The 27,917-nt window shown below is 32.2% G+C and overlaps 7 protein-coding genes across 11 annotated transcripts; 3 read left to right on the top strand and 4 right to left on the bottom strand.

Annotated features, from left to right (window-relative positions):
• The first annotated feature begins 1,084 nt into the window (after window positions 1–1,084).
• LOC108741390 (chitooligosaccharidolytic beta-N-acetylglucosaminidase) lies at window positions 1,085–10,495 on the top strand. 2 transcript variants are annotated; one of them, XM_018476200.1, is made up of 7 exons: window positions 1,085–1,269; window positions 4,925–4,995; window positions 6,898–7,625; window positions 8,159–8,398; window positions 9,302–9,590; window positions 9,742–9,944; window positions 10,186–10,495. In XM_018476200.1, the coding sequence occupies exons 2-7, from the start codon at window positions 4,928–4,930 to the stop codon at window positions 10,446–10,448; spliced, it is 1,791 nt and encodes a 596-aa protein (XP_018331702.1). In that variant the 5' UTR covers window positions 1,085–1,269; window positions 4,925–4,927; the 3' UTR covers window positions 10,449–10,495. The 2 variants fall into 2 exon arrangements, with proteins under 2 accessions (XP_018331702.1, XP_018331703.1); XM_018476201.1 differs by having other exon boundaries at window positions 4,876–4,995.
• Window positions 10,496–11,338: 843 nt separating this feature from the next.
• LOC108741365 (E3 ubiquitin-protein ligase AMFR) lies at window positions 11,339–21,842 on the bottom strand. Of its 4 annotated transcripts, none has more exons than XM_025975907.1 (11): window positions 21,751–21,842; window positions 21,142–21,583; window positions 15,384–15,447; window positions 14,238–14,495; window positions 13,409–13,570; window positions 13,006–13,343; window positions 12,842–12,952; window positions 12,604–12,770; window positions 12,437–12,552; window positions 12,116–12,372; window positions 11,339–11,842 (listed from the first exon to the last, which is right to left on the bottom strand). In XM_025975907.1, the coding sequence occupies exons 2-11, from the start codon at window positions 21,336–21,338 to the stop codon at window positions 11,692–11,694; spliced, it is 1,821 nt and encodes a 606-aa protein (XP_025831692.1). In that variant the 5' UTR covers window positions 21,339–21,583; window positions 21,751–21,842; the 3' UTR covers window positions 11,339–11,691. The 4 variants fall into 4 exon arrangements, with proteins under 4 accessions (XP_025831692.1, XP_025831696.1, XP_025831693.1 ...); XM_025975911.1 differs by having other exon boundaries at window positions 13,409–13,561; window positions 21,751–21,835; XM_025975908.1 differs by having other exon boundaries at window positions 21,691–21,797.
• Window positions 15,469–17,138, top strand: LOC108741393. The gene is made up of 4 exons (XM_025975912.1): window positions 15,469–15,523; window positions 15,757–15,797; window positions 15,860–15,959; window positions 16,211–17,138. The coding sequence occupies exons 1-4, from the start codon at window positions 15,475–15,477 to the stop codon at window positions 16,702–16,704; spliced, it is 684 nt and encodes a 227-aa protein (XP_025831697.1). The 5' UTR covers window positions 15,469–15,474; the 3' UTR covers window positions 16,705–17,138.
• LOC108741392 (G protein pathway suppressor 2) lies at window positions 17,600–18,941 on the bottom strand. Its single transcript, XM_018476202.2, has 4 exons — window positions 18,843–18,941; window positions 18,421–18,761; window positions 18,129–18,355; window positions 17,600–18,073 (listed from the first exon to the last, which is right to left on the bottom strand). Exons 2-4 carry the CDS (start codon window positions 18,738–18,740, stop codon window positions 17,706–17,708), a joined length of 915 nt encoding a protein of 304 aa, XP_018331704.1. The 5' UTR covers window positions 18,741–18,761; window positions 18,843–18,941; the 3' UTR covers window positions 17,600–17,705.
• A 207-nt stretch (window positions 21,843–22,049) lies between the features above and the next one.
• LOC108741397 (26S proteasome regulatory subunit 4) lies at window positions 22,050–23,974 on the top strand. The gene is made up of 7 exons (XM_018476207.2): window positions 22,050–22,162; window positions 22,280–22,580; window positions 22,636–22,968; window positions 23,032–23,168; window positions 23,224–23,421; window positions 23,491–23,700; window positions 23,760–23,974. Exons 1-7 carry the CDS (start codon window positions 22,160–22,162, stop codon window positions 23,892–23,894), a joined length of 1,317 nt encoding a protein of 438 aa, XP_018331709.1. The 5' UTR covers window positions 22,050–22,159; the 3' UTR covers window positions 23,895–23,974.
• A 94-nt stretch (window positions 23,975–24,068) lies between these two features.
• LOC108741399 (uncharacterized protein yae1) lies at window positions 24,069–24,682 on the bottom strand. Its single transcript, XM_018476208.1, has 3 exons — window positions 24,522–24,682; window positions 24,348–24,469; window positions 24,069–24,291 (listed from the first exon to the last, which is right to left on the bottom strand). Exons 1-3 carry the CDS (start codon window positions 24,570–24,572, stop codon window positions 24,072–24,074), a joined length of 393 nt encoding a protein of 130 aa, XP_018331710.1. The 5' UTR covers window positions 24,573–24,682; the 3' UTR covers window positions 24,069–24,071.
• A 195-nt stretch (window positions 24,683–24,877) lies between these two features.
• On the bottom strand, window positions 24,878–26,058 carry LOC108741368 (probable DNA-directed RNA polymerase III subunit RPC6). The gene is made up of 3 exons (XM_018476167.2): window positions 25,754–26,058; window positions 25,464–25,710; window positions 24,878–25,406 (listed from the first exon to the last, which is right to left on the bottom strand). The coding sequence occupies exons 1-3, from the start codon at window positions 25,927–25,929 to the stop codon at window positions 24,915–24,917; spliced, it is 915 nt and encodes a 304-aa protein (XP_018331669.1). The 5' UTR covers window positions 25,930–26,058; the 3' UTR covers window positions 24,878–24,914.
• Window positions 26,059–27,917: the final 1,859 nt, after the last annotated feature.

Genomic DNA, 27,917 nt, shown 5'->3' with positions numbered 1-27,917 from the left:
ATATCGTTCAATTGTAACGTAAAGCCTATATACACTACCCGCAGATTGTTAATTACTATTAGCATCGTATGTATACCCTCTTGTTAGGGATGGAATTAATTGATATACTCGAACACGTCTATAATAATTAGCTACAAATATATACAATCAGTTTGCTAAACATAAAACAATACTGAAGCAATAATTAATCGTTTTCGGGACCTAAAAATATCTCGCGCCGATAAAAACGGGGTGGTATTTAAGAAAGAAAACGTATTATTAACATTTCAGAAACTTTAATGGCTTTATGAGCGCATTTTATACATAATTATTAAGTAGATGAGATACCCCCTTTACAATTTTACTTTTTATTGTAATTTGTTGTTAAATATATTGATACCGTTACTTACGTTTACAGTGAGCTATAAAAATGGTCTATGCAAAGCTTAATGTATCAGTAACTCTAACATCTTTTTCTTATTATTTTCTTTATTGATGCATTTACAATATTTTCTCATCGTTCATGTCATTACCCAAACCTTGAACTTGATTCCGCATAATAATACGGCCCATGATGATACTCCTGTTTATGGATACAGCAATCACAATAAAACTGCGTTTTTTTATTGAATAAAAAACGTTGAACTCCACTTAAGTAGGTGTAATAGGAGATAGCCCAATTGCAATTTGATTTTTAATTGCTGTTATCATTTTAGTAGCAAATGCTGGTAATAAAAACACTGAAAATCTCGTACCATTTTTCGATGGAAGGACTTCTTCAAGATCCATTTTCTTTTTCCTTCTGTATAATATTTAACAGGACTATCGCTCAATAAAAAGCAAATGCAGTTCAACAAGGCAAAAAATACATATGTTCGATACGTTTACCTGTAGGTACTACGCCCAGAAGGTCAAGCAATAACAAATTCTACCAGTGGGTGTTTGAATGTAAATGAAACTGTAACAATTTACGACCACGTTTATATTTCGACTCTTTTTTTTTTGTATCTTTCAACCAAAAGGTAAAGAAACTGTTTCATTGACACGACATACGTATGTGTATGTAACTAACTTGTTTCGAATATTAAATAGTGGGGCAATATAAACGAAGCAAAATGATATCAGAATTAACTTTCTTCATGAGGTACTATTACTATACACTAATACCTTTTGTCTAATAGGTGTAATACATAGAATAGGTCGGTTGTGTTAACATTGACTGTGAACACCTAGGAAACACTTTCACTGCCGTGTAACTGTTTAGTTGAGATTGTTGTGCCTACGATTAAGGTAAGAAATTTTCGCTGTTATCGTTTATATTGTTTGGTTTGCACTTTGCTACCGGTTACTAGCCCCTTTAATAAACGCAGTATGACAAATACTACATTTTTGCATACGTATTTATAATGCAAGTGCGACATGTTATGTAAGTATAAAAAAAAAACGTTCACGGAACATAGATTTTACATATTCCCTCGTCGACATTTTTTCTGTTTATGTCGCATTAAAAAAAATGCCCAATTTGATGACCAGGTGCACTCAAATTAAAACATTAAGTTCGATTTGGTTGGTAGGTTAATAAATAGGTATAAATTCAGTCATTATTTGTATATTAGGTCCTGCTCAATATTTTTTAATTACAACCATATTATTGCTTACTGTTTAACTTGTTCAATTATTTATCATTTATGTTTATATTCGCTAATTAAAAAACAATCTTCTGACAAACAGAATAATAAGGTTTGGGGTGGAATCGAATACGAAGTATACGAAATTGATTAATTTAAAGGTAAACGTTGTCATTGAGTGTTTCACAAAGAACAATATATTTTTTTGTATGGAAAATTTCATAACTTTTATAACTGTTGGATTCGTTACATTCTAAAATTATATTTTTATATTCAGAATTTAAAACAGAATAGGACACGTGCCCTTTGTCACAGACTGCTACACCGTGTAAACGAATATAATGAAAGAAACTTCTAATGATTCAACTCCTATTCACAACTCGTGAAAGTAAAACAAGAGAAGCGATCGTTTTATTGTTCAGTAATTAATATTAAATTCTGCTTTTTAAATGAAACAGCGCGTAACTCTTTGCATTTATGAAAATAAGATGGTTGCATTAAACTAGAATATATCAAAATTAGCAACATATTACTAATATAGTTTACAAACACTATTTGTAACTTATTGGTTCTCATTTGATTCAGTACAACTGTAGGGATAGATATGCAAAGACAAAGAAATAGTATGCATAGATTTGCAAATGATATAGCAATATTAGCAGGAAGCGAGGAGGACTTAGAGATAGCTTTAAATAAAATGGAAGCCGTATAGGCAAAACAAAATAAATGTAAAACAAAAATACTTTTATGCAAGGGAAGAAAAAGTAGCGAATAGGAAACGAAAAATTAGAAGAAGTGGCTGATTTTGGGTATCTAGGAAGTCAGATAAGTCAGGACGGAAGGATTAGTAGGGATATAAAGCAAAGGATAGCGCAGGGTTGAGTCGCCTTCAATAAAAAGAAGTGGGATGTTCTAGTTTTAGTGAAAATGTATTAAAAAATGTTGATGATTACCTTTCTAATTTTAAGGAGAGGCAGTGTTGTTTTTATAACATCAAATCTCCAAAATTTTTTGCTCAAACCATCGAATCGAGTCCTCATTTTACGAAATTTCTAAATTAAAATGTTCTTCTTTTTTTAACTTCTTCAATAATGTAGTGAAGCCGAAAGAAAGATTAAAAACCACGACTTCTAATATGTTTATAATATAATAAACCATCAGCTAAATAACTTTTTGTAAAATTTAATTTCTTTCCTTGTTTACTGGCATGTAAACTAGCACTTTGAGAAGACTAAGTTCTAAAAGTAATTCGTTATCTCTCTCATCTCAGCCACATTATTGTTCTAATAATAAGGTACATTAATTAGAAGCCATTAGATACTTTGAAATATGTACACACATATTAATATTTTATATAAATTTAGCATTAACTTAATTTACTACAACGTGGAATTCGCATTTTCGTTATTATGTTAATTCCGAATGTGCGAAAGCATTGAATATTTATATAGTGGATAAGAAAATCGAAAATGAATTTTCACATTAATATTTCATTTGAATGTACCGAATAAATTTTTAAAATCAGTCTATTTTCGGATATTACCTCTCACGAACGAAAAACTTTTCTTTTCAGAATGTTAATAGAGATAGCGCTTGCCTCTTTCCTTTTCTTTTGAAAAACACCGAAGGGAATAAAAGTGACGTCTATTCTCAAAAAGCTAAATTTGATATAACCACATCTTCAAAAAACTTTCTTGAATAAAACTGATAAATCGCCTTTTCTTTAACTCGATTGTGAAAGTTTCACGCACAATGATTTCTGAAGGTTTTTTACGCCTTTAGAGGTACTTGCAGATTTGCGGTGTAATATTAAAATTTATTAACAAAAAACCTTATCTCATACAAAAACCGTGTAAATATTCTGTTAATCAATTTACGGCAAATTTATACAAAAACCAAAGGCACGTGCTACAATAATAATGATAATAAAAAGCAAGTATAATCATTGGAAGCTTTTAAAGGCATTTCGGATAACGGAAGAGAAAGTAACAGAGTGTGGTAATCAAATAAATGAAAAAGGTAGGATTCGCATGCAACCCTATTTTACCACAAGAAACTTTACTAACTTTCATCCCCCTATCGTAATCAAGATGTGACTCAAACTCAATATAGGTATATTTTGATTACTATTAGTAGAATCAGACTTAGAACAGTAAAATCAGCAAATGAAAATAAATTCGATGCGATATTTTATAGACACGTTTTATTACATAATAAATACATTTCATTGATCTGTAAAGTTATTAATTGACTATATCCGCCGCCCCATGTTTATGGAAAATTAAATTTTACCATGAACATTTACTACTAAAACTAATTCTTACTTTTTAAAAACAAATTTGGTAATAGTTTTCGCGATTAGTAGGTGAACTGATGCTGTTTTGATTCAGGTCTAAAATCTGTCGTCGGTTGGAGTTTCACCAGCATGAGCAGAGAGCTTTTTCAAAGGTCATTTCATCTCCGAGAGGTATTGGAAAGAATAGGAGAACAGAGGACTCTATGGAAGTCAATAAAAATAGGCGAGATAGGTTGGTAGGACACCTTCTCAGGTATGAAGGTCTAGTCAGAGACATATTAGAGGCAGAAACAGGAGTTAGGAGGGGTAGAGGTAGACCTAGATTAGATTACTGTTCGCAAATAGTTAAGGATGTGGGCTGTTCTAGTTTTAGGGAAATGCGAAGTTTGGCTCAGGATAGGAAATAGTGGAGGTACGTGTCCAACCAGTCTTAGGACTGATGACTGATGATTTCATCTCCGCAGACGTACTAGTGAAACGTTAGGAAACAACTCCAACAGACGACAATCTTTAAATCCGAATCAAGACAACAGTTCAAGTTTAGTTAAATTTTAACTCCGTTATTAGGATCATTTTTTCACCATAGTCAATGAAAAGATTTTAACTAGTAATTAGTACAAATTTTATTGTTATTAATTCGGCCGAACTAATACAAATAAATAGATATTTAGTCCAGTCTGTGTTCTAGAAATCTCAAAAATAAATCCCTTGATGTGCAGCAAGCTTTTCATTCTTCGGTTGTATTTTATTCTTGCTCTATTCAGGAGGTAAAAAAACAAATGAACTGATGCCATGGTAATCTATTTTGACATTAACATGTTTTAGATTCAATGACATTTATCGAATTGTTTGCCATTGCCTAACGTATTAGTGTCTTTCTCCTTATCTGTCTGAATCGATAAAAATTATCAAATTGTAATTAACGTTTAGACTAAATATAAGCATCTTTAAAGTTTTTGGGTTATTTTACAGAAGTGTTGCGGTCCTTGAAGGCAACTGATTTTCTATTTTCACATTTCAGGCGATGAAGGATAACTGGTTTTTCAAACTGTTGATTGTATCATGTTCGATTTGGTCAGCTACAGCACTAAAGTACGTAAATCTTTAAAGTAATTAATTTTATTTATTATAAGCAAACATGACTCTTCAGTTTAATCAATCGTTCATTAAAATTCATAATTTATTTCAATCGTCCTTGTGAAGAAAGCCTGCAATTTCATCCACTTCCATTTCCGTATACCTATATCGCCACTGCGAAAACAAATATAAAAAAATAATGTTTATTAATCTGTGGTGGCGCTTCTTAGGGGCTTGCTTTAATCAGACTGAGAAATGTTAAATAGACTGTTACGATGACTAAAACAAACCCCTCAATCACAGGTTAACAGATGTTGTTTAAGTACATTTTTATTTTTAAAGTGGTGATACAGCGGAAATAAGGCCTAATACCAATGTTACCCTGTTTGACAGTCATTAAACTGTACTTTTCTAATCTAGAGTCAATTTAGGAAGGCGAGGTCTCCATTAAATTACGAAATTAAAATAAAAGTAAAGACTCCCGAGTCGAATTTTTTTAAATTCTGTTTACACATAAAAACTAACTGATTTCTTTGATGTTTCCGCATTCGGCCAAATTAAAAGGAAAATAACAAATTTTTGCCGTTATCGTAAAGATAATGGTCTGGTTAAGTAGATAGATGATATTTTTTGATGATGTATGTTGAGTACCTTGGCGCGGCACGCTAAAATGAAAAATATCTAAAGATTGTTAACTTAGTAACGTGAATTTTACTTTTGGAGCATTGGTACTACGTAAGCAGATGTAAAAGTTAGGGGGTGAAAATTTGTTAACAAAAGGGACGGTAAACCTTAAAATGTAAAATAAGAACTACAACTTTCATCAGTCAGGAAAGGGGAAATNAGACCTAGAGTACCCCATAATCAGAGAAGTGTTTGATTTAGCATTGGAAGAACTATTAGGGCAAGACCAATTTGGGTTTAGAAGAGATAAAGAAAAGCTTGAGGCCATTTTAGATTTACGGGTAACAATAGATAAAAGGGTAGAGTAGGGAAAGAGCATGTGCATGGGATTCGTAAATTTCAAAAAGCTTTTGACAATGTTAAATGAGACAAGATGTTAAATATATTTAAAAATGTAGAGATGAGTTACAGAGATAGAAGAGTGATATTTACATTGTATAAAGAGCAACAAGCAGTTATAGAGCTGGGGTTGCAACGTAGAGAAGTAAATATTAGGAAGGGTGTCAGACAGGAATGCACACTGTCACCGCTACTTATTAATCTATACATCGAAGACGCGATCAACATCATTAAAGACAGTACAACTGTAGGGATAGATATACAGGGGCAAAAGATTAGTATGCTTAGATTTGCAGATGATATAGCAGTATTAGCATCTAGCAAGGAGGAGTTAGAGATAGCTTTAAATAAAATAAAAGCGGTATTGGTAAAACAGTATCGTATGAAAATAAATAAAAGTAAAACAAAAATACTGATATGCAAGGGAAAAAAAGTAGGTAAAAGGCGAATATAAAGATCGAAGACGAAAGATTAGAAGAAGTAGCTCATTTTCGGTATCTAGGAAGTCAGATCATTAAGGACGGAAGTAGTAGTAGGGATATAACGCAGGGTCGAGTCGCCTTTAATAAAAAGGAGTCACCTCTATGCTCGCGAACGATCTAGAACGACGTAGATTACTGTTCGCAAATAGTTAAGGATGTGAGATGTTCTAGTTCTATTCGCTCAGGACAGGAAAGAGTGGAGGTACGTATCCATCCAGCTTAGAAATGACGACCTTATGATGATGATAAAATGAGAGTTGCGGATCTAAAATCAGAATAATCCTGCTTACGTAAAACCTTGACGCTTTCTTTACTCGACGCACTGTAAAAACCACCTGCGAAAGTTCTCGAAACCCAACAGCATTTTACACTTTCATTAAGATAACTTACGACAACAACATAAATGTTTTAGTTCTGCGTGGAGATGGGAATGCATCGGAGGATTCTGCCAAAAACGTCGTATCAATAACTCAACCGAAACAGGTGCCATTAGTCTTTCAGTGTGCCAGATATTTTGCTCAAATAACGCTGCTCTGTGGCCAAAACCCACCGGAAAGGTATCAGTGGGAAACTACCTGTTGCCAATAAATGCCAATAGCATCGACATAGCAGGGATTGCTGCCACTGCTCCTTCGGTGTCTATTCTTCGGCATGCCGTCCAAAGATTGAGACAACAGACTGAACAAAAAGGAAGTGCTAAAGCCAGAAACAAAGGTGGAAGAGCGGCCTTTTTCTATTTCGACATTGCTGATACAAGCATTGTCGATCCGGTTTTGAGGATCGACGAGAGCTATTCACTGTTTGTATCTGAATCCAGTTCTGGTTCTTTAAATGTGACCATAAAAGCTCAAAATGCTTTTGGGGCAAGACACGCGATAGAAACGTTTGGTCAGTTAGTCGTGCATGACGACTTGAGAGACGAACTTGTTGTGCCGAGAGATGTAGAAGTGGAAGACGCCCCTGTGTACACGTACAGGGGTTTAACATTGGATACTTCGAGAAACTTCATTTCGGTGGAAGCTATAAAGAGAAACATCGATGCGATGGCCGCCTCAAAGCTTAACAGATTCCATTGGCACATCACCGACACTCATAGCTTTCCTTTCTATTCAAAATCTCAACCACAACTTAGTAAACTTGGTAAGTGCTTAGTTACAATTTTCCAATTTGAAAGCAAGGACAAATAAGGAAGCTTAGTCCTGTAAAACCCTGGCCGAAAATACGTCAAAATTTGAACAATTTTCAGTTAAAGATTTATGATTTCCCCGTTCCCTGCTAGCAAAAATTAGAAAAACTTGGACTCTATCCCTTACATTTACTTAAATAATACTGAATGGTCACCTTCCTTTTTGAAAAACTTTTATCAAACCTTTACAAAGACTACCCTCTTCATCGTCCCCAGTAAAAAGTAACCTCCACTTCATTTCTTATCACACAGAGTGTCTAATAAATTATAATATCAACAATTACGGTTAATACCATAAAATTGTACATGAGTTCTTGTCAAAAAATAGAAATGGATAAGTTACTGATAAATATTCCGAAAGTATCTAATTTCAAATTAACGAATCGGACTTGTTAGTTCTCTTCAGTACGCCAAACCGAAGTTGTCCATAAAAGCAAGTTGATGTATTATCAATTAAATTCAAATTTGATTATTTTCGCCCCAAAAGGTGCCTATTCCCCTAAAAAGGTGTACATGCCAGACCAAATTGAAGACATCGTTGAATACGCGAGAGTTCGAGGGGTGAAAGTGGTTCCGGAATTTGATGCTCCAGCCCACGTAGGAGAAGGATGGCAAGATAGTGGATTTGTTGTGTGCTTAAATAAACAACCGTGGGAACTGTATTGTGTTGAACCACCCTGTGGACAGTTTGACCCAACCGAAGATGGACTCTACGACGTCCTTGGTGGTACGTTACTCATATATACTTATCTAATACATCTACGTACATAAGCTCATAAAATTACTAATCTTTTTTTTTTTACTTACTTTTGATTGAAATATTATCTTTTACAAAAAAAAATCCTGATAGACCCATATTTATTTAAAATAAAGATTAAATGAAAACTTAATTAGTACTGTGTAACAAAGTTAGATAACTTGTAGAAACTAGCTTTTTGTTGTCATCATCATCATCATAAGGTCATCAGTCCTAAGACTGGTTGGACACGTACCTCCACTCTTTCCTATCCTGAGCTAAACTTCGCTAAATTTCCCTAAAACTAGAACAGCCCACATCCTTAACTATTTGCGAAGAGTAATCTAATCTAGGTCTACCTCTACCCCTCCTAACTCCTGTTTCAGCCTCTAATATGTCTCTGACTAGACCTTCATGCCTGAGAAGGTGTCCTACCAACCTATCTCGCCTATTTTTTATTGACTTCCATAGAGTCCTCTGTTCTCCTATTCTTTCCAATAACTCTTCATTTCTAACCTTTTCTACCCACGATATACTCATCATCCGCCTATAACACCACATTTCGAACGCTTCTAACCTTTTCTTTTTGTTGTATTAAAAATTAATTACAGTATTATATTGTACCATCTATTAAATACTTACTTGTATTGTAGAGGTAGTTCGGATTCTCATGAACTTTTGTAGTGTACAATGTGAATTCAATAACGTCCGCCCTTCACGTATGTGAAAGCTCATAAAGTTTTGAACAAGAGGCTTTCATCATAATTTATATAAACTTTACTCAAACGATTTTATTGTAGAGAATGTGTTTCCCCCTTAACCCTTTTCTGAAAAGCTCCCTTTCGCTGATATATTCGCTCTTAATGTCCTAATATGCTCTTTTATATTACACAGATATCTATGGCGATATGTTCGAACTTTTCAAGCCAGACATTTTTCATATGGGCGGTGATGAAATATCATTTTCTTGTTGGAGATCGGAAGAGAAAATATTAAATTGGTTAAATGCCAGAGGCTGGAACAGTAGCTCTGAAGAGGAGAACTTTACGAAGCTTTGGAATCTGTTTCAAACAAAAGCCATTGCACAACTTGATTTCAAAGCCAAAACGACATTGCCTATCATCATGTGGACAAGTGAACTAACAAGAAAAGAAAATATTCAAAAGTATTTGCCTAAAGACAGGTACCTAAGTATTTAAATTCAATAAATCTTTAATTTAAGGCCAAAGTTCTAAAATTGCAAGGTAAATGCCGATTTACGTTGCGCTCCTTAGCAATTAAGATTAACATTAACTGCTTTTAAATTATCTTCCAAAGATCCAATTCTTTTTTAGATATGTTATCCAAGTTTGGACAGAAGGGTCGGATCCTCAAATTAAGGATCTCTTGGATGCCAATTACACCTTAATCTTGAGTAATTACGACGCCCTTTATCTAGACTGTGGATTTGCTGGATGGGTTGCTGGTGGAAACAATTGGTGTTCACCTTATATTGGATGGCAAAAAGTCTACTCGAACTCGCCCTATAATATATCAGGTAAAAAACCCTACAGTTTCAAGATTCCCTTTTACAACTCAAAAAAATATAAAAGCAGCTTCTTTAAAAAAAATATTAGAACAACTTTTCCGAGGTCATTGCTACAAATTTTTTCGTCTTCCACTATAAAGTTTCTCGAACTATACGATTTATATTCATAAAAAATATTTTTAAATCAGTAGCCCGATTCAAAGACAAATCGTTGCAATTATTTCGATAAAAAATGTTGTTAAAAATGTAGCAGGAAGAACAGACCAAATTTTGGGTTCTTCTGCGGCTTTATGGACAGAACAGGTAGATGATTCATCTGTAGATGGTAGATTTTGGCCCAGAGCAGCCGCACTGGCCGAAATTCTTTGGTCTGAACCTAAAACGACCTGGAGGGAGGCCGAGCCAAGAATATTAATTCATCGCGAAAGACTTGTTAGGGACACTGGGGTTAATGCTGAGGCATTGGAACCAGAATGGTGCTTACAAAATGAGAATAATTGTCCACAAAACTAAGTTATAATTTTTTTTAATAAATGATTCACAAATTTATTTTAAGTAAACACACACTGCTTTAAATTTACGTCCGAAAAACAGGCGTGAACGAAAACTAAGTGTACAAGCAGCTTTTGGTAAAAGCATATAAATATTTTTTGCATTACAGTGGTAATGGGATAGAAATCCACAAGTTTATAAAATAATAACGAAAACAGCGCTTTCCATTATCACAATATGATATGGGAACCTCAATTTTGCTGGGATGACTGACTATTAATAAATGTTTACATACTATAGTTTTCTGATAGTCTTCCAAGTCATCAAAATGTATACGAAAATCAACAACTTATTTAATTTCAGTAAAAAGGAATAATCATATTGATATGTTATAAAAAGCAAATATATGACTCAATAACTATAAAACTTCACGTAGAGTTAATTCAGAATTTTATGAACCTTGGCCTTGAGCTGAGGAGATATTACAGTACGACTTTGCCCTCCATTAATCTCTACATTTATACCTTTTAAAAGCTTTGACTTTTACTGTTTACAGTTTATCAAAATCTCCATCTCTAGTTGTATAACGAGGCACGTAGTTGGTTAACAGTCTAAACTACAATAAGAATACAATACAATACGCTCCGCCTCTAGTGCATATGAGTTCATGAGATTCTGAACTAGCTATAACAGTTCTTCTTTTTGCAAATTTACGTGTACATTCTGGATAGGAACCTAACTAGGGAAGTAAATGTATCACTACTTAAACATTGTACATACAACTCCAACTAAGCAATAAAAACGAAAGATGGCTCTGAAGCTATAGCTGTTAATCCCGAATAATTATTAAGGTATCTTATAATAAAATGGCTTGGAAATATGGGGATGTTTAGGGTAAAAAAAAACACTTGTTCACCGGACTTCACACACAAATTTATTAGCAACTCTAGCATATGCATATTGAGAGCTACAACAACAGACACAGGCGCCTATTCTGTCTAAACAGAACGATAATTTTAACACTTCTAAGGTTCTCTGAACCGTCGTTAGTTGTTAGTAATTATTTACTAGAGTACAAGCTGCGGTATAGGATGTAAGTACTGCCAATAAAAAAAATAGTTTCGTACAATACAATATAAACAGTTTACTAACTAGCATTTAATTCAGTCCCTTAGTAAGTGAACGAGCCTTTACTTTGCCTTGAGCCAACACGAGAATCACCAGTACGAGGCGGGAGGATTATTGACATGATTTATTAACATCTTCACCTCTGGGAAGAATCCAGTTTCGTCTTCTGTTTTTCCATGTACTTCTTTCTAGCCACGCGTAACATTTGTTCTTTACGTTTATGTAACATGTACTCTCTTTCGGATGACGACTTTGAGAAACGACTTCCAAGACCCGAAAATTCCTCCCTAAAATAGTAAACGAGATACAGACTTTTTCGAAATAAATCGTACGAAAATTGCCGAAATTAAAGTAAATAGAAATATTTTTATAAAACACCAGTCCTCAAAGTATGGCTTGTACATTTAATAAAAACTCTCTTACAACTCAAAATCAACTGATGAAAAGGCAGTACCACTTTATTACAAATTTATTTCATTGTAATAAAGAGACATTAACTACAGAATCTTAAATTTTGTAAAGTTTTTTATACTTAATGGTATACATATATTGTTACTCACATGTCAACGTTATCGGAAGTAAGTTCGTCCCAATTCTCAGACGATTCCTCATCGACGTTAAACGAATCACCAGTTGGAGAGTTTCTAGAATTAGTGGACATTGGAACCACCGTTGGGCGAACGTCCAATTCGCGAAAAATTGGCGGAGGAACCACATGCCCTTCAAGAATGTTTTCCACAGTAAGCTCCACCGACCTAGTGACCCTCAAATCGTCTACGATCGTGGAAAGAGGAATATGAGGAAACATTTGTTGCACCTATAAAATTACAATATAATCGGACTTTCAACTCCATCAAATACATTATAATTCAATAACCAACCTGCCTGGCCATGGCGTCCAACTGAGAATTAGTGGCCACTAATTGGTCTGGTCGTACTAGCTGAGCATGACTCACTTCCACCGAAAAACTGGGCAACCACGATACGTATCGTGAACCTGAAAACCACAGCTATAAACAAAATTCTTTATTTATCTTTTCATTAGTACCATCGAAATGAAAGAAATGGTTCAAATGTCTCCTGGTAGGTTGTGGAGGGTCATTCTGTAATTCTGGCAGGAGTTCGACACGCCCTCCCATAGGAGTTTCAATATTCAATGTTAATCTACAAGTAGGACAAGATTTATCCTGCTCCAGCCAAGATTGCAAACACATCCTGCAAGAAAATATGAAATATAATTTTATTATGTTACCATAATAAAAGGAGTTATATCGCTCAGGGCTTACGTATGAAACAGGTGGTTGCATGGGAGTTTTCTAGCTGATTCCATCTTCTCCCAGCATATAGCACAATTGTCACAATTTTGTGATAATTCGTCTGGTGAAGCAATAGGATAACTAAAAATGTACACTATGTAATTAGCAAACATCTCTTTCCCAATAGAACTTACTTTTGCTCCATATGTTTTAGAACCCATAAATAATTTCTGTGTTTTTTATATCTTCGTTGGAGCTCATGAAAGAGATACCTAAGCTGCATGCAGATTACTAAACTAGCCATTGATAAAAATATATTGCTCCAAACAAGCATATGAAGGTGGTGTACAAAATCAATGATATAAGCGCTCATTTCAAAAACCAATTCGACGTAGTAAACGACGGGACCTCTTTTTTCCCAAACAGAACTAGATACATTACTTACAGACCCTGAACCATCTCGAAACACATCATATAAGTGCATGACGTACCGCAAAATTACATGTACAGTCCGTAAACTCAGCAAAATAACCTTTTCGTGACATAGAAAAGAATAAATTAGTTATAATTCAAACTTACAAATGTATTGTAATTTACCTCTGCTGACATGAATGCAAATGTATTAAGTCCCTCGAAAAAGCCTACGAATGTGCTTATCAGTAGCATGAAACCTGACAGTGCGAAGATGCATATGAGAAGCGTCAGGAGTTTCACGTGATTCCATACAGGCGTCGTTAAAGAAAATGATAACTGAAAATTCTACATTTTACTTCTTCATTTTCAATAGTTTTTACAAAGAAAAAACTCTACAATTTGATAGTATAAAATTTTAACAGACTTTAATATTATATATAAAAAAAGTGCTGCCAGCACAGGAAAAAGTAGTATTACGTAAGTTAGTATCAGAAATTTCTTAAGCTGAATGTACGATGTGTTGCATACCTATTTACAATCCATTCCTTTAAATTTTAATCATTGATTACTATATATCTATTAAAATACCATAATGGCCGACATCAGTGACAATGCGACAACAATTGAAAAATAATGATGGCCGACAACAGCAACAATTAGAAAAGAATGATGGCCGACAACAGCAACAATTAGAAAAGAATGATGGCCGACAACAGCAACAATTAAAAAAGAATGATGGCCGACAACAGCAACAATTAGAAAAGAATGATGGCCGTCACTACGTCATATTATTATTTACAAAAGTGAATTTCGACCACTCGAAGCAATGGTGCTAACAGTTTCGAGCTAGAACTAGTTCTTCCCCCTTATCAGTCACTGTGAGCTCAAAACTGTTAACACCATTTCCATAAATATGTTTTTTTACAAACGACAGGAGCTCAATTAATTAAACCATTCGAGGCAATTGCCGTTAAAGAAACAGTATATTTCTTCAATTTTAAGGTCAACTTACATATTCAAATCTGTCCTTGCTCAATTGTGAAAGTAAGTGTAAAAAACCAAGTAGCGAAAACCAAGAGCACCAGAGTAAAACTTCGTCCATATATTGTACATTTATCACGCCAAATACAAATATAAACTTGTAAAATATAAAGTTCCAAAACTTCTCTTCCAAATGTTGTTGCTCAGAAATCCGAAGTTCGTCAAAAACTAACTTTTGTATACATCGTCCAAGTAATATAAGGCAACAACATGCCATGTTTATCATTACCTAAAAATAAAATAATATCTTCAAAATATACTGGAAATTTAAAACAGGTACCACAAACTAGAAAATGAGGGCTATGGTAAAGAAATAAATAAACTAAAAGAGACTCACCCTACTTTAGTGATTAGTAGGCTGATTATCTTTTTAGTTTATTAAATACATACCACAAAACTACAGGAAATCATATTCTGATCAAATTTATTAAAATAATTAAAAAAAAAGAGTGTGGAGGTTTTACTGTTTACCACGCATTATCATTAATATTGTACAATGATAAAAGCATTGTTACAATATTCAATTTAAAAGAATGAATTGTATTAATACATCATAATAATAAATTTTATTTTGCATCAAGGAAAAGTGTTCCATTAACTGTAAAAACAACATTAAATTTACTTCCCACAAAATCTTTAATTAAAACTCTGATAATAACCAGTAATAACTGGAAATTGCTTAACATTATCAAAACACATCAGCATTTTTAACAAACCATTATCATATTGTATTATTATTGCTATTTTATGTGAAGGAATTAAAACAGAGATAAGAACAATTATTAGTGTTTATCATTCTCACCATTTATGTATATGAGAATTATTAGCTAAATAGTGATTTCAAAGCCAAATTAGTTCAATATTTTATTAAAACTTACACTTATGATCATCCTTAATGGGTATTTCCATCAATGTAAAATTATAATACAGAAAGGACTTTACTAATAGCAATACCCAATAAATAGCTCATTAATAATGTTTCGAAAACATGAGTAACATCATTTTCATCACATTCATTAATGCAAAAAAAATAGCAAAACACATACACACTACGAAAGGTAACAGATAAGTCTAAACTTTTTGAAATATCAATTAAATAAACTTCTTTAGTTCTTACCCAAACACAAACTGCTTCATGAACCATTACTAAAAATATCTCGGATATATACTGTCGTAATGGCCTTGTATCTCNACATTTCAAAGGCATTATGTGTTTGAGAAAACCCATATCAATTATATTAATTTTCACCAATGTAGGTAAGGAAAAAAGTAATTGTCGTTAATTAAAATACCGCATATTTTTTTACTATTTTATTGTACAATTGTGGTAATTTACCAGATCATCAATATGAAAAAAATCTTTTTTATTGAAAATAAATTTGTTTTTTTAAATAGCTTATTTTGTAAAAAAATGTTTGAGTATGTGATATTAGGTGAACAATTTCAATATGAGACTGGGAGTCAATACTAATAGATTGTTTAAATTTTAGTTTTTCTGGTGCAGTTTTTAGAAATACGATCGGAAAATGAGGTAGGACTTAATTATTATTGTTTTATTTATTATTTATCATGCAATTTTCTTTTGTGAAATAGATAGAAGCTGGAACACTGAATGCCACAGAACAACTGCTCGAGTTAATTGTTAAGATAACTGCTGATCCCCATCACTGGAGACAGGCATTAAATTTAATTGGTAAGGTAAACCAAAGTATTTAAATATATTTTGTTCATCTCTACTTATTAAAATTATTTTACAAAACATTTTGGGTGTGCGCAACCCAACGTACACCTCATACATTTATTGCATATATGGATACCTGAAAAATGCAAATGTTATACTGTATTATAATCATGAACCAATTGGTTCTTTTTTTTTGTGGGCACAATTCTGTTCATAAAAATGTCCCACAATAAAAATGAAATGAAAATTATTGTTTCTTTCAGAGAAAACAAAGAATTATGCTGAAGTAAAAAACAGAAAAGAAGTTTCAAACAAGCCACTTCAACAAGATCTAGAAGAGTTGCGAAACTTGGCCAAAGATCGCAAAAAACCTCATTATTACTACACCTATAACTTAAAAACAGCACAAAAGAATAATTCTTCAGCAACTTATTCGAAAATTAAAAAGGTAGGTAATGAAATGACTACTAACAATAATGGAACACTTATGAGAAACATGAACGCCTCTATAAAAAATATAAATCTAAATACAAACAATCAACAAATTTTACAAAACAACCATAATTTCAATAAGGATAATACATTCGCTTACGAAAAATTCAAAGGTCAAGCGCGAAATTATCCTCTTTTGAATAAAAGACCGAAAGCTTATATCGCTATTTCCCTCATTGCGCAAAAACCTTTAAGAGAAGAATCGATCTTAGACCAGGAACTTAAATACTTAAAACAGTGGCCCCATAAAGTTCAACAAAAATAAAAGAAATCGATGTTGTACAAACATGATGGAACCGCACAGGAAAACGATGCAAAACATTTGCATTACTGGCAATTTTTATTACTTTTATTAATTTAATTATGCTCTCTGTAGCTATTATTTGTCCTAACAATAACTAAAAATACTGCAGGATTCTAATGTGTAAGTGTAATTTGTATCTTTTTAATAATTCAGAAAAACTAAATTATTTAATCGTGTAGTATCACAAAAGTTGCACCAATGATAATTAAAGTTTTGTTACTTAAATTATCGCTAATTATTCTTTGGACTGTACTTTAAATACATACACATATAAACAATTAGCGATTATTCTAAATATTATTGAATTACATATTAATTAGCTGTAACACATAGTTTACAATGATTTGAATTAGAAGCTACGATATTTATTCTAAAGGTAGCTAATTAAAACATGGAACATTTAAAAAAAATGTTCTTTTATTCTTGTAGATTACTCTAAATAGAACTGTAAATTAATTTTGTTTTTATCTAATTACTCTTACAAAGAGATCTTGTAGTTTGAGTTTTATATCGACTAAATAAGTCCGTTTCATAAGTGTTTAACTACATCAGAATTTAATAACTATGTAGAAATATATAGGCTGAAAATGATAATAATTTTGGCTAAATTATATTTTTACAAGCATGTAGTTGTAGAAATAATATACATGTGTAAAATAAATGTATACATGTAGTCCAACAAGCTAAGCAGCTTTTTAATAAATTAGAAGTGAATAAAAGTTTTTTGTTGATGATGTTGGTTAAATACTTCTAATTAATTACATTTTCTAAACTTTTTAATCATTAATTGATATAAATGCCAGTTGCATTTTCTAATTCAGTTTTCTGGAAATCATTGATTCAATAAAAATAAGACTTCAAGTTTTTAAATATATTTATCCAAAAGTATTATTAGACCCAACAATAACATTTTATTTTAGCCATTGTATTAATACAATATTTTATGATAGGTATTTATTATTTTATTCTCGATTAGGATATTTCATGGTCATACTTACAGGACGATACAAAGGCTGACTTTGTGTTGTGTAAAGGGCAGATGCAGGTGCAGGAGCAGGAGCAGGGGCAGTTTGATACGTTGTTTGACGTATGGGATATCCAGAAGTGATACCACCAGTTTTTTGTGCAGGATTCATGTGAATCAGGTGTGATGGTGGTCTTAGAGCATAATGTTCTAAAGATTTTTGATCAATATGATAAGCTTGAGTACGAGGTGACTCATAAAGACCTCTGGGCTGTTCCCTTGATGTCAGAGGATTTTGAGGATAATAAATGGAGAGTTCTTGGGGAGGTACCGGGTATCCACAAATGCCACTATATTGAGGTGTTTCTAAAAATTGATATAAAATTTATCTTAGAAACACGCTGTAATAATTTATACTTACTTTGGGGAGAAGTCTGATAAGAGGAATTTGTAACAGCAGCAGGTTTGTAAGCATAAGATTGATGATAAATAGATGCTGGTGTTGAATGTGGAGGACTGGGACTTCTAAGTCTTTTACCAAATTTAAAATTTTGTGGTATAGGAGGAGGCCCTGCCAAAGATTGTGGTAAAAATATTCGTGTTTGAACCATTCCTGATGTTGATAAAGTCTGGATAGTAAGCATTTCACTGCAAATACAAATAAATGCATAATGTGTTACTGGAACTCCTTTCTAAAATCAAAGATTTCTTACTTTGATTCTTTTACAAGTTGTCTTCTCCTGTTATCATCTTCGTTTAAAACTTTCTTGAGCTGCAAAAATAACTGATGCTTTTCTTCTTTAAGTTTTCTAAGTTTAGCTTCCAATTGCTGAATTTGTTCTCGAGTTTCTCCCAAAGTCATTACATCCTGCTGTTCTCTGGCTTCTCTTTCTTTACGTAATCGCTCTTCTTCAACTTCTTGTTCACGCTCTTGTTTTTTTCGTTCTCTTTCTCTTAATATATGCCTTTTTAAAGCATTCCACATCTGCTCAGAGCGGTCAGTGTCTCCTTTGTCTGCTACTGCAGCAGGCATATTTGACTTAATTTCGAGCTTCTAGAAATACGAAAACAGTTGTTAGAAGATGATAAAATTATTGAAAGAGATATAATTATGCAAATATAGTGTTTTGTTTACAATTTATGAAAAACAGACTATTGTATGACTTGGTTTGACATTTCAATAACCTCTAACTGGATTTTTGACACTTCATCACTACACTGAACATTCGACCCATTTAGCCATTTAAAAGTTTGTAACAAAATGTACAGAGCGTTCTAAATTCGTTCCAGTTTAGAAGGAAGAATTTTTTGTTACTAATTGCTGCCGTTTGTTCTTAATGATGAAAGTGAAGTCCCAAAAGTAAGTGGGAAAAATGTATAATAAGTCTTTTATCTTTCAAACAAGCCACTTCAACAAGATCTAGAAGAGTNAGGTATCTCCTCTCATAATATAATATTCTGGAACTAGTAGACTATAAAACGTTTAATTAAAAAATGGAATGTTTCCTTAGGACTACATTCGTATAATGTATAGAGTTTTTAATTAGAAATTTCTAACAGAACGAGATCCCTGAGCCGCCAGATATTATTTATTTTCTAAGTAACGAAACAGGTGGGATAAAGTACGTATTTTGAACGTATGCGTACCTGCTAACTTGGGCCAAGGGCCAATTTGCAGTTACTTGATTTTCTTAAACTCTGAATGGTGATTTTTACAAAATGTTTCACAGGATATTATATATAAAAGAAATTATGAGTGCTGTCAGCACAGGAAAAAGTAGTATTACATAAATGAAAATTAGTATCAGCAATTTCTCATGCTGAAGTGTACGATGTGTTGCATACCGATTTATTTCATTTATATTTTAATCATTGATAACTATACATCTATTAAAAAACCATAATGGCCGACATCAGCGACAATGCGACAACAATTGAAAAAGAATGATGGCCGACAACAGCAACAATTAGAAAAGAATGATGGCCGTCACTACGTCATATTATTATTTACAAAAGTGAATTTCGACCACTCGAAGCAATGGTGCTAACAGTTTCGAGCTAGAACTAGTTCTTCCCCCTTATCAGTCACTGTGAGCTCAAAACTGTTAACACCATTTCCATAAATATGTTTTTTTACAAACGACAGGAGCTCAATTAATTAAACCATTCGAGGCAATTGCCGTTAAAGAAACAGTATATTTCTTCAATTTTAAGGTCAACTTACATATTCAAATCTGTCCTTGCTCAATTGTGAAAGTAAGTGTAAAAAACCAAGTAGCGAAAACCAAGAGCACCAGAGTAAAACTTCGTCCATATATTGTACATTTATCACGCCAAATACAAATATAAACTTGTAAAATATAAAGTTCCAAAACTTCTCTTCCAAATGTTGTTGCTCAGAAATCCGAAGTTCGTCAAAAACTAACTTTTGTATACATCGTCCAAGTAATATAAGGCAACAACATGCCATGTTTATCATTACCTAAAAATAAAATAATATCTTCAAAATATACTGGAAATTTAAAACAGGTACCACAAACTAGAAAATGAGGGCTATGGTAAAGAAATAAATAAACTAAAAGAGACTCACCCTACTTTAGTGATTAGTAGGCTGATTATCTTTTTAGTTTATTAAATACATACCACAAAACTACAGGAAATCATATTCTGATCAAATTTATTAAAATAATTAAAAAAAAAGAGTGTGGAGGTTTTACTGTTTACCACGCATTATCATTAATATTGTACAATGATAAAAGCATTGTTACAATATTCAATTTAAAAGAATGAATTGTATTAATACATCATAATAATAAATTTTATTTTGCATCAAGGAAAAGTGTTCCATTAACTGTAAAAACAACATTAAATTTACTTCCCACAAAATCTTTAATTAAAACTCTGATAATAACCAGTAATAACTGGAAATTGCTTAACATTATCAAAACACATCAGCATTTTTAACAAACCATTATCATATTGTATTATTATTGCTATTTTATGTGAAGGAATTAAAACAGAGATAAGAACAATTATTAGTGTTTATCATTCTCACCATTTATGTATATGAGAATTATTAGCTAAATAGTGATTTCAAAGCCAAATTAGTTCAATATTTTATTAAAACTTACACTTATGATCATCCTTAATGGGTATTTCCATCAATGTAAAATTATAATACAGAAAGGACTTTACTAATAGCAATACCCAATAAATAGCTCATTAATAATGTTTCGAAAACATGAGTAACATCATTTTCATCACATTCATTAATGCAAAAAAAATAGCAAAACACATACACACTACGAAAGGTAACAGATAAGTCTAAACTTTTTGAAATATCAATTAAATAAACTTCTTTAGTTCTTACCCAAACACAAACTGCTTCATGAACCATTACTAAAAATATCTCGGATATATACTGTCGTAATGGCCTTGTATCTCCTGAAAATTTATCTGTTTCATTGAAAGTCTCATTCTCGTTGCTAATTCCACTTTTGCCCTTATTCCAGTCGGGGTTTTTGATAACTGTGGTAGCAAAATAAACACATGACGAAAGTGCCAATACACTTAAGCACACGTATGTTTTTAAATTTGGTAAAGGTAACCGGTTCAGTAGTATAACAGGCATTATAAATGTGCAATTGAAAAAATTTAAAGACCTGTTAAAGCAATACCACTTTAATAGGAATACAGTTGCACAGTTGCCGGCTTATGGATTCAAAATACAAAAATATACTTTAACTTGTCTATTCATAAGCAACGCGCTTGACATGTTGTAGATGACAGCAACGTTTTAACGACAATTTTGTCGCACTGCACAAATGTATGCTTTTTCTTTTTTGTTCCAGTCTGTTTTGTAATCTTGCCAAAAACCTAGAGAAAATGTCATCTTAAGGCAACGTTGCCTGCAGTTTGTGTTGAATTTATAACAAAATTTAACAAAAAATAGCATTCAATATTTTGAATTTAATGAAACTCACATTTCAAACTATTGGATGTATTTATAATAAATGTATCTTTCACAGTACTTAGTTACTCACATCTAATGCTTTTCCCAATATTAATATCTTGGGAAGCTTAAAAGACAGTTTTTCTGGGTAATATCTGGCAGCAATGACTTGTTTTATTGATTACCACCAGTATCAATGTTGATTTTTTATCCAATCAAACATTGTACATACATAGATTCCTTATCCATAATCTTCCCTCTATTGTATGGGTAAATCATGGAATCATGTCAGGTCGATGTCGCGCATTTCTATGGTCAGTTCATACAGTATCTATGCCAAGGAGTCTACAGCAATCTATAGTCCAGATAGTCTGTGATTGTCATGAGACCTTATCTATGATCTAGACTCCATGGTGACTGTGTAGTTTTGCATATTTTGGTTATCAGGTTAAACAATTTCGTTGTTTGCAGTTTTAGTGTGAAAATAATTCATTTCTAAAATGGTAAGTATTTTGTATAACTATTTTTCGAACAAGAAATATGTTTCTATTCATTTTTTTGTAATTTATGAACTAATTGCAGGCCATTGTTTTTACGAATCATAAAATTGTATTTTACAGGGACAAAATCAGTCCGGTGCTGGAGGTGGTGAAAAAAAGGAAGAGAAAGATAAGAAGAAAAAATATGAACCACCAATTCCAACTCGAGTCGGCAAAAAGAAGAGGAAATCAAAGGGGCCAGATACAGCACTGAAACTTCCTGCTGTAACTCCACATACCAGGTGTCGTTTAAAATTATTAAAGTTGGAGAGGATTAAAGATTATTTATTAATGGAAGAAGAGTTTATCAGAAACCAGGAACGTTTGAAACCACAAGAAGAAAAGAATGAAGAAGAAAGATCAAAAGTAGATGATTTGAGAGGTTAGTGCATTGTCTCCTTCATTCTGGTCATTTTTTTCTACAACACTTTTTATAGGAACACCTATGTCTGTTGGAACATTGGAAGAGATTATAGATGATAATCATGCTATTGTTTCCACTTCTGTTGGAAGTGAACATTATGTTAGCATTCTGTCCTTTGTTGACAAAGATCAGTTAGAACCAGGGTGTTCGGTTCTATTAAACCACAAGGTTCATGCTGTGGTCGGTGTTTTGGGTGATGATACTGATCCTATGGTGACTGTTATGAAACTTGAAAAGGCACCTCAAGAAACTTATGCTGATATAGGTGGTTTGGATACACAAATCCAAGAAATTAAAGAATCTGTTGAACTTCCTCTTACCCATCCAGAATACTATGAAGAGATGGGTAAATAATTTAGTTTTTTATATTTATTTCTTTGTGTTATTATTAACACTTATTTCTTTTTAGGTATTAAACCTCCTAAAGGTGTTATATTGTATGGTCCTCCAGGTACTGGTAAAACATTACTAGCTAAGGCTGTGGCAAATCAGACTTCAGCAACATTTTTAAGAGTGGTTGGCTCTGAACTTATCCAGAAGTATTTGGTAAAGTCTATGGATAATTTTTAATTAGCTGATTGTTAAAATATTTTTATTTTAGGGAGATGGCCCCAAACTAGTAAGAGAATTATTTAGAGTTGCTGAAGAACATGCACCTTCAATTGTCTTTATTGATGAAATAGATGCTGTTGGCACTAAAAGATATGATTCTAATTCTGGTGGAGAACGAGAAATTCAAAGGACAATGCTTGAGTTACTCAATCAGCTTGATGGCTTTGACTCTAGAGGTGATGTTAAGGTTGGTTTTGAAAACTGAATAGTAAAGAAGTATATATATGTATTACTTTTATTTACATTTCTGGTTTAGGTCATTATGGCAACAAATCGTATAGAAACATTAGATCCTGCTTTAATTCGCCCTGGTCGTATTGATAGAAAAATAGAATTTCCATTGCCAGATGAAAAGACAAAGAAGAGAATATTTAACATTCATACATCTAGAATGACATTGGCAGAAGATGTGAACTTGCAAGAGTTAATAATGGCAAAGGATGACTTATCTGGAGCTGATATAAAAGTAAAATATATTAATAGCCAAAACAGCAATTGCATCTTTTTCAATTAAAATTATTACAGGCTATTTGTACTGAAGCTGGGCTGATGGCTTTAAGGGAAAGAAGAATGAAAGTCACAAATGAAGATTTTAAGAAATCAAAGGAGAATGTTTTGTATAGGAAAAAAGAAGGCACACCTGAAGGTCTGTATCTTTAACTATGTTAATTTCAATTTTTTTATTATTTCAAGTGTTTTTCTGTATTTAACTAACTGAATTAAAAATATTTCAATATCCACTTTATTATTCTTCAATTATAATTACATATAAAGACCTAAGCAGCAAATTATACCTTGGCAATTTTAAACAGAAGTATAGAATAATAACTGCTATTATCAAGTCATATTTGGTTTATTTAGTAGATCTGGTATACATGTATAAGATGACATTAAATCAGTTACTGTTTTAGTCATACTTGCCGACTGAATATTTATTACTTTATCTTTGGAATTATTAAGTAATTCCTTGTTCTTGCATATTTCACAACAACCATACCGAGTGTTTTGTAATTCTTCAGTCAAATCCAAAGGTTTCTTATTTAAAAGTGCTGTGATACTGTGGAAAAGCATTTTCATAAAAAAGTATTCAACAAAAAAACTGAAATTTCTAACCTAACAATTCCTTTTATTTTTCCCAATATTAAACCGTTCTTAAGGCCTTCTTCATACCCTCCATCAAAGTATTTTTGATAATTGCTTTCTCTGCCATCTGAAACACCATCTCTATATCCTGTCTGATATAGAAAAATTAATTCTTTTATGTAGAAAAAAATAAAAACAAATTACTTTTTTAGATGATTTGGCGATTTTATTCCAATCTTTTTCTATATCTTCCATTAAATTTCCACAATAAACTTATGTTGATAAATAAAATAATACAATAAGTAGCCCTGTATGAAGAATATATAAAAGGAAGCTTAGGTTAGGAATTGATGAATAACTATTGTAATATTTATCTATGGCGTGACTATCAAAGAATACAGCATAAATATTCGTGACTAAAGATCCTATAGATAAATCGTTATAAGCTCAAGCGTTTGAATTTATATTATTACTTTTTTTTTACAGTTGTGACTATTTTCTTGGTTAAATTGAACAGTGGCATTTCAAATTGTAAGCTTTTAAAAAAGAGAAGACTACCATTTCTTTACAACCCTTTATTAATTAGTTTTAGCAACATTATTCATTCAACCAGTCTGTTAAATAAGTACAAACTTTTGCATTTACAAATCCAGAATCTGCACATCTATGAGATATAGGACATATTCCACAAGTACTTTTAACAAGTCCAGGAGAAGGTAAGAAGCTTTTTATTGCTCTGTATAAAAATTCTCCTGATGGAGAAACAATTCTTTCTGCATTATTGTCCAAAACAACTGTGTACAAAATGCTTTCTATATCTTGAACATTCAATGCAACTTTACTGATTCCAAGTTCAGAGATAAACTTGTGAACATCTTTAGCTGAAACATAACTGCGATTTCTTGCTATAAGGGGCCCTCCCCATAATTTTTGAGCTTCCTCTTGTTTCTGAACAAGAAATCGTTGGCACTGCTGATTAAGAACATCTACAAATTCAGATTCAAAGTCCTGATCTTGATACCAAGCTCCTCCAGTTACAGAACTGTCTGGCTCTAAATCATACAACATGTACACCTTTTTTTTACTAGCCTAAAAAATATATTTCCAAACCACTAATGTTATCAAGAAGCAATTATGTTTGCTTACTGAAACAGACTTCACAGCTTTTATTGCTTTTTTGGCCTCCAAACTTTTTAGAACTTTGTTGAGTTGAGTCATATTAAGATTTGACTTAAAGCGAATGTCCCTTATCCATATTCCCTTATTTCCTGCTTCTTCTATAATTCTATATACCACTTTTTCCTCATTGTCTGAGCCTTTATTTACAGTTTTCTTTGAAGGATCTTTGTATTTATATAGTAACTTATTGTTAACCTTAAACAACTCAAGCAGACTATTATGAGGATGGTTAACGATGTTTAGTAAGTGGAAATTACCCTGATTTTAAAAGTTTATTCACACTTTTTGTCCATGTTTCTGCAGTTACATTTAGTAGATTACTTTGTATGTCTTCATTTGAAATACCTTCCGGTTTTGACTGAGCTAAGGCAGTTATTTGGGATTCAACAGAAGAACCACTAGTACCTACTTCAGGTTCTTTAATTTTACTCATGGCGGTTAAAAATCAAATCATAAATGAGTCGAATTAATCAACATTATTGCACTAATCAATTTGATTGTAAGTGAGGTTAGTAGACATAGATATTAGTAGATGTTAGTAGACTTGCGTGATGTGACTATCATAGGTGACTATGACCTCATCTATGATTGAATATTTTATTGTTATTGCGTATTGTTGATTTCATGTCGAATTTATCTATGGCCCAATTGTTGAGGATTGATACAATTTGCTGATCAATTTTATTTCAGGAAACGATTAAACCAATAATAATAAAAAAGAAAATACTACGGAACTATTACAAATTTCTTCATGTAATTCAAAATTATACAGATTTTTTTATATCGTAAAAATAGTTATTGTTTTTTGTTGTATACAGTAATATTTGATATCCAATATCGTTGAAAGAAGGGTTGGCTTTGCCGTATAAAATGAGCATAAAAATCTATAAAAGTAGTAAAAATTGAGAGGGTCTATGTTTCTTTCTAGCCCTTGCCAGCATACCCTTGACAACAATAATAACTTATTGATGTCTTGGGGTCAGGGGAAAACGCAAATATATTCATAACGATTGCGCACGACCAAAATACTGTTGGGGGTTAGTAGTTCTACCGGCAATGTTTTGATTTTTATATACTCAACATATCACATTGATCTTAACAAAATTGTTTTTAAAGCCCGCGATATCATTATCGATACAATAAAATGTAGACATTGATTTTTTACTGAAAATACATACATACGTCTGTATATAAAAAGTCAAAAAATATCTCGTTACATTTTAATAAAAAAAATATAACATTTCAAAGGCATTATGTGTTTGAGAAAACCCATATCAATTATATTAATTTTCACCAATGTAGGTAAGGAAAAAAGTAATTGTCGTTAATTAAAATACCGCATATTTTTTTACTATTTTATTGTACAATTGTGGTAATTTACCAGATCATCAATATGAAAAAAATCTTTTTTATTGAAAATAAATTTGTTTTTTTAAATAGCTTATTTTGTAAAAAAATGTTTGAGTATGTGATATTAGGTGAACAATTTCAATATGAGACTGGGAGTCAATACTAATAGATTGTTTAAATTTTAGTTTTTCTGGTGCAGTTTTTAGAAATACGATCGGAAAATGAGGTAGGACTTAATTATTATTGTTTTATTTATTATTTATCATGCAATTTTCTTTTGTGAAATAGATAGAAGCTGGAACACTGAATGCCACAGAACAACTGCTCGAGTTAATTGTTAAGATAACTGCTGATCCCCATCACTGGAGACAGGCATTAAATTTAATTGGTAAGGTAAACCAAAGTATTTAAATATATTTTGTTCATCTCTACTTATTAAAATTATTTTACAAAACATTTTGGGTGTGCGCAACCCAACGTACACCTCATACATTTATTGCATATATGGATACCTGAAAAATGCAAATGTTATACTGTATTATAATCATGAACCAATTGGTTCTTTTTTTTTGTGGGCACAATTCTGTTCATAAAAATGTCCCACAATAAAAATGAAATGAAAATTATTGTTTCTTTCAGAGAAAACAAAGAATTATGCTGAAGTAAAAAACAGAAAAGAAGTTTCAAACAAGCCACTTCAACAAGATCTAGAAGAGTTGCGAAACTTGGCCAAAGATCGCAAAAAACCTCATTATTACTACACCTATAACTTAAAAACAGCACAAAAGAATAATTCTTCAGCAACTTATTCGAAAATTAAAAAGGTAGGTAATGAAATGACTACTAACAATAATGGAACACTTATGAGAAACATGAGCGCCTCTATAAAAAATATAAATCTAAATACAAACAATCAACAAATTTTACAAAACAACCATAATTTCAATAAGGATAATACATTCGCTTACGAAAAATTCAAAGGTCAAGCGCGAAATTATCCTCTTTTGAATAAAAGACCGAAAGCTTATATCGCTATTTCCCTCATTGCGCAAAAACCTTTAAGAGAAGAAT

This window comes from Agrilus planipennis, unplaced genomic scaffold (assembly GCF_000699045.2).
Source record: "Agrilus planipennis isolate EAB-ADULT unplaced genomic scaffold, Apla_2.0 scaffold270, whole genome shotgun sequence".
Taxonomy (NCBI): Eukaryota; Metazoa; Arthropoda; class Insecta; order Coleoptera; family Buprestidae; genus Agrilus; species Agrilus planipennis.
This window is presented reverse-complemented; position numbering and strand designations above follow the sequence as displayed.

Excerpts from the sequence above, each read along its gene's own strand:
- LOC108741397 (XM_018476207.2), top strand. Across the intron at positions 22,969-23,031 it reads AGAATACTATGAAGAGATGG|GTATTAAACCTCCTAAAGGT; the intron begins GTAAATAATTTA and ends ATTTCTTTTTAG. Across the intron at positions 23,701-23,759 it reads TATCTGGAGCTGATATAAAA|GCTATTTGTACTGAAGCTGG; the intron begins GTAAAATATATT and ends AAATTATTACAG.
- LOC108741399 (XM_018476208.1), bottom strand. The coding sequence starts at position 24,572 with ATGGAAGATATAGAAAAAGATTGGAATAAAATCGCCAAATCATCTAAA. Across the intron at positions 24,470-24,521 it reads TCGCCAAATCATCTAAAAAA|ACAGGATATAGAGATGGTGT; the intron begins GTAATTTGTTTT and ends TTTCTATATCAG. Across the intron at positions 24,292-24,347 it reads AAAATAAAAGGAATTGTTAG|TATCACAGCACTTTTAAATA; the intron begins GTTAGAAATTTC and ends GCTTTTCCACAG.
- LOC108741368 (XM_018476167.2), bottom strand. The coding sequence starts at position 25,929 with ATGAGTAAAATTAAAGAACCTGAAGTAGGTACTAGTGGTTCTTCTGTT. Across the intron at positions 25,711-25,753 it reads AATAAACTTTTAAAATCAGG|TCTGCTTGAGTTGTTTAAGG; the intron begins GTAATTTCCACT and ends TCCTCATAATAG. Across the intron at positions 25,407-25,463 it reads AAGCTGTGAAGTCTGTTTCA|GCTAGTAAAAAAAAGGTGTA; the intron begins GTAAGCAAACAT and ends TATATTTTTTAG.
- LOC108741365 (XM_025975907.1), bottom strand. The coding sequence starts at position 21,338 with ATGCCTGTTATACTACTGAACCGGTTACCTTTACCAAATTTAAAAACA. Across the intron at positions 14,496-15,383 it reads ATGAAGCAGTTTGTGTTTGG|GTAATGATAAACATGGCATG; the intron begins GTAAGAACTAAA and ends TTTTATTTTTAG. Across the intron at positions 13,344-13,408 it reads TTGCATTCATGTCAGCAGAG|GTTATTTTGCTGAGTTTACG; the intron begins GTAAATTACAAT and ends TGTCACGAAAAG.
- LOC108741392 (XM_018476202.2), bottom strand. The coding sequence starts at position 18,740 with ATGCCTGCTGCAGTAGCAGACAAAGGAGACACTGACCGCTCTGAGCAG. Across the intron at positions 18,356-18,420 it reads CAACTTGTAAAAGAATCAAA|TGAAATGCTTACTATCCAGA; the intron begins GTAAGAAATCTT and ends TTGTATTTGCAG. Across the intron at positions 18,074-18,128 it reads TTATCAGACTTCTCCCCAAA|AAACACCTCAATATAGTGGC; the intron begins GTAAGTATAAAT and ends ATCAATTTTTAG.
- LOC108741390 (XM_018476200.1), top strand. The coding sequence starts at position 4,928 with ATGAAGGATAACTGGTTTTTCAAACTGTTGATTGTATCATGTTCGATT. Across the intron at positions 4,996-6,897 it reads TGGTCAGCTACAGCACTAAA|TTCTGCGTGGAGATGGGAAT; the intron begins GTACGTAAATCT and ends TAAATGTTTTAG. Across the intron at positions 8,399-9,301 it reads ACTCTACGACGTCCTTGGTG|ATATCTATGGCGATATGTTC; the intron begins GTACGTTACTCA and ends TATATTACACAG.
- LOC108741393 (XM_025975912.1), top strand. The coding sequence starts at position 15,475 with ATGTGTTTGAGAAAACCCATATCAATTATATTAATTTTCACCAATGTA. Across the intron at positions 15,524-15,756 it reads ATTAATTTTCACCAATGTAG|TTTTTCTGGTGCAGTTTTTA; the intron begins GTAAGGAAAAAA and ends TTTAAATTTTAG. Across the intron at positions 15,960-16,210 it reads ACAGGCATTAAATTTAATTG|AGAAAACAAAGAATTATGCT; the intron begins GTAAGGTAAACC and ends TGTTTCTTTCAG.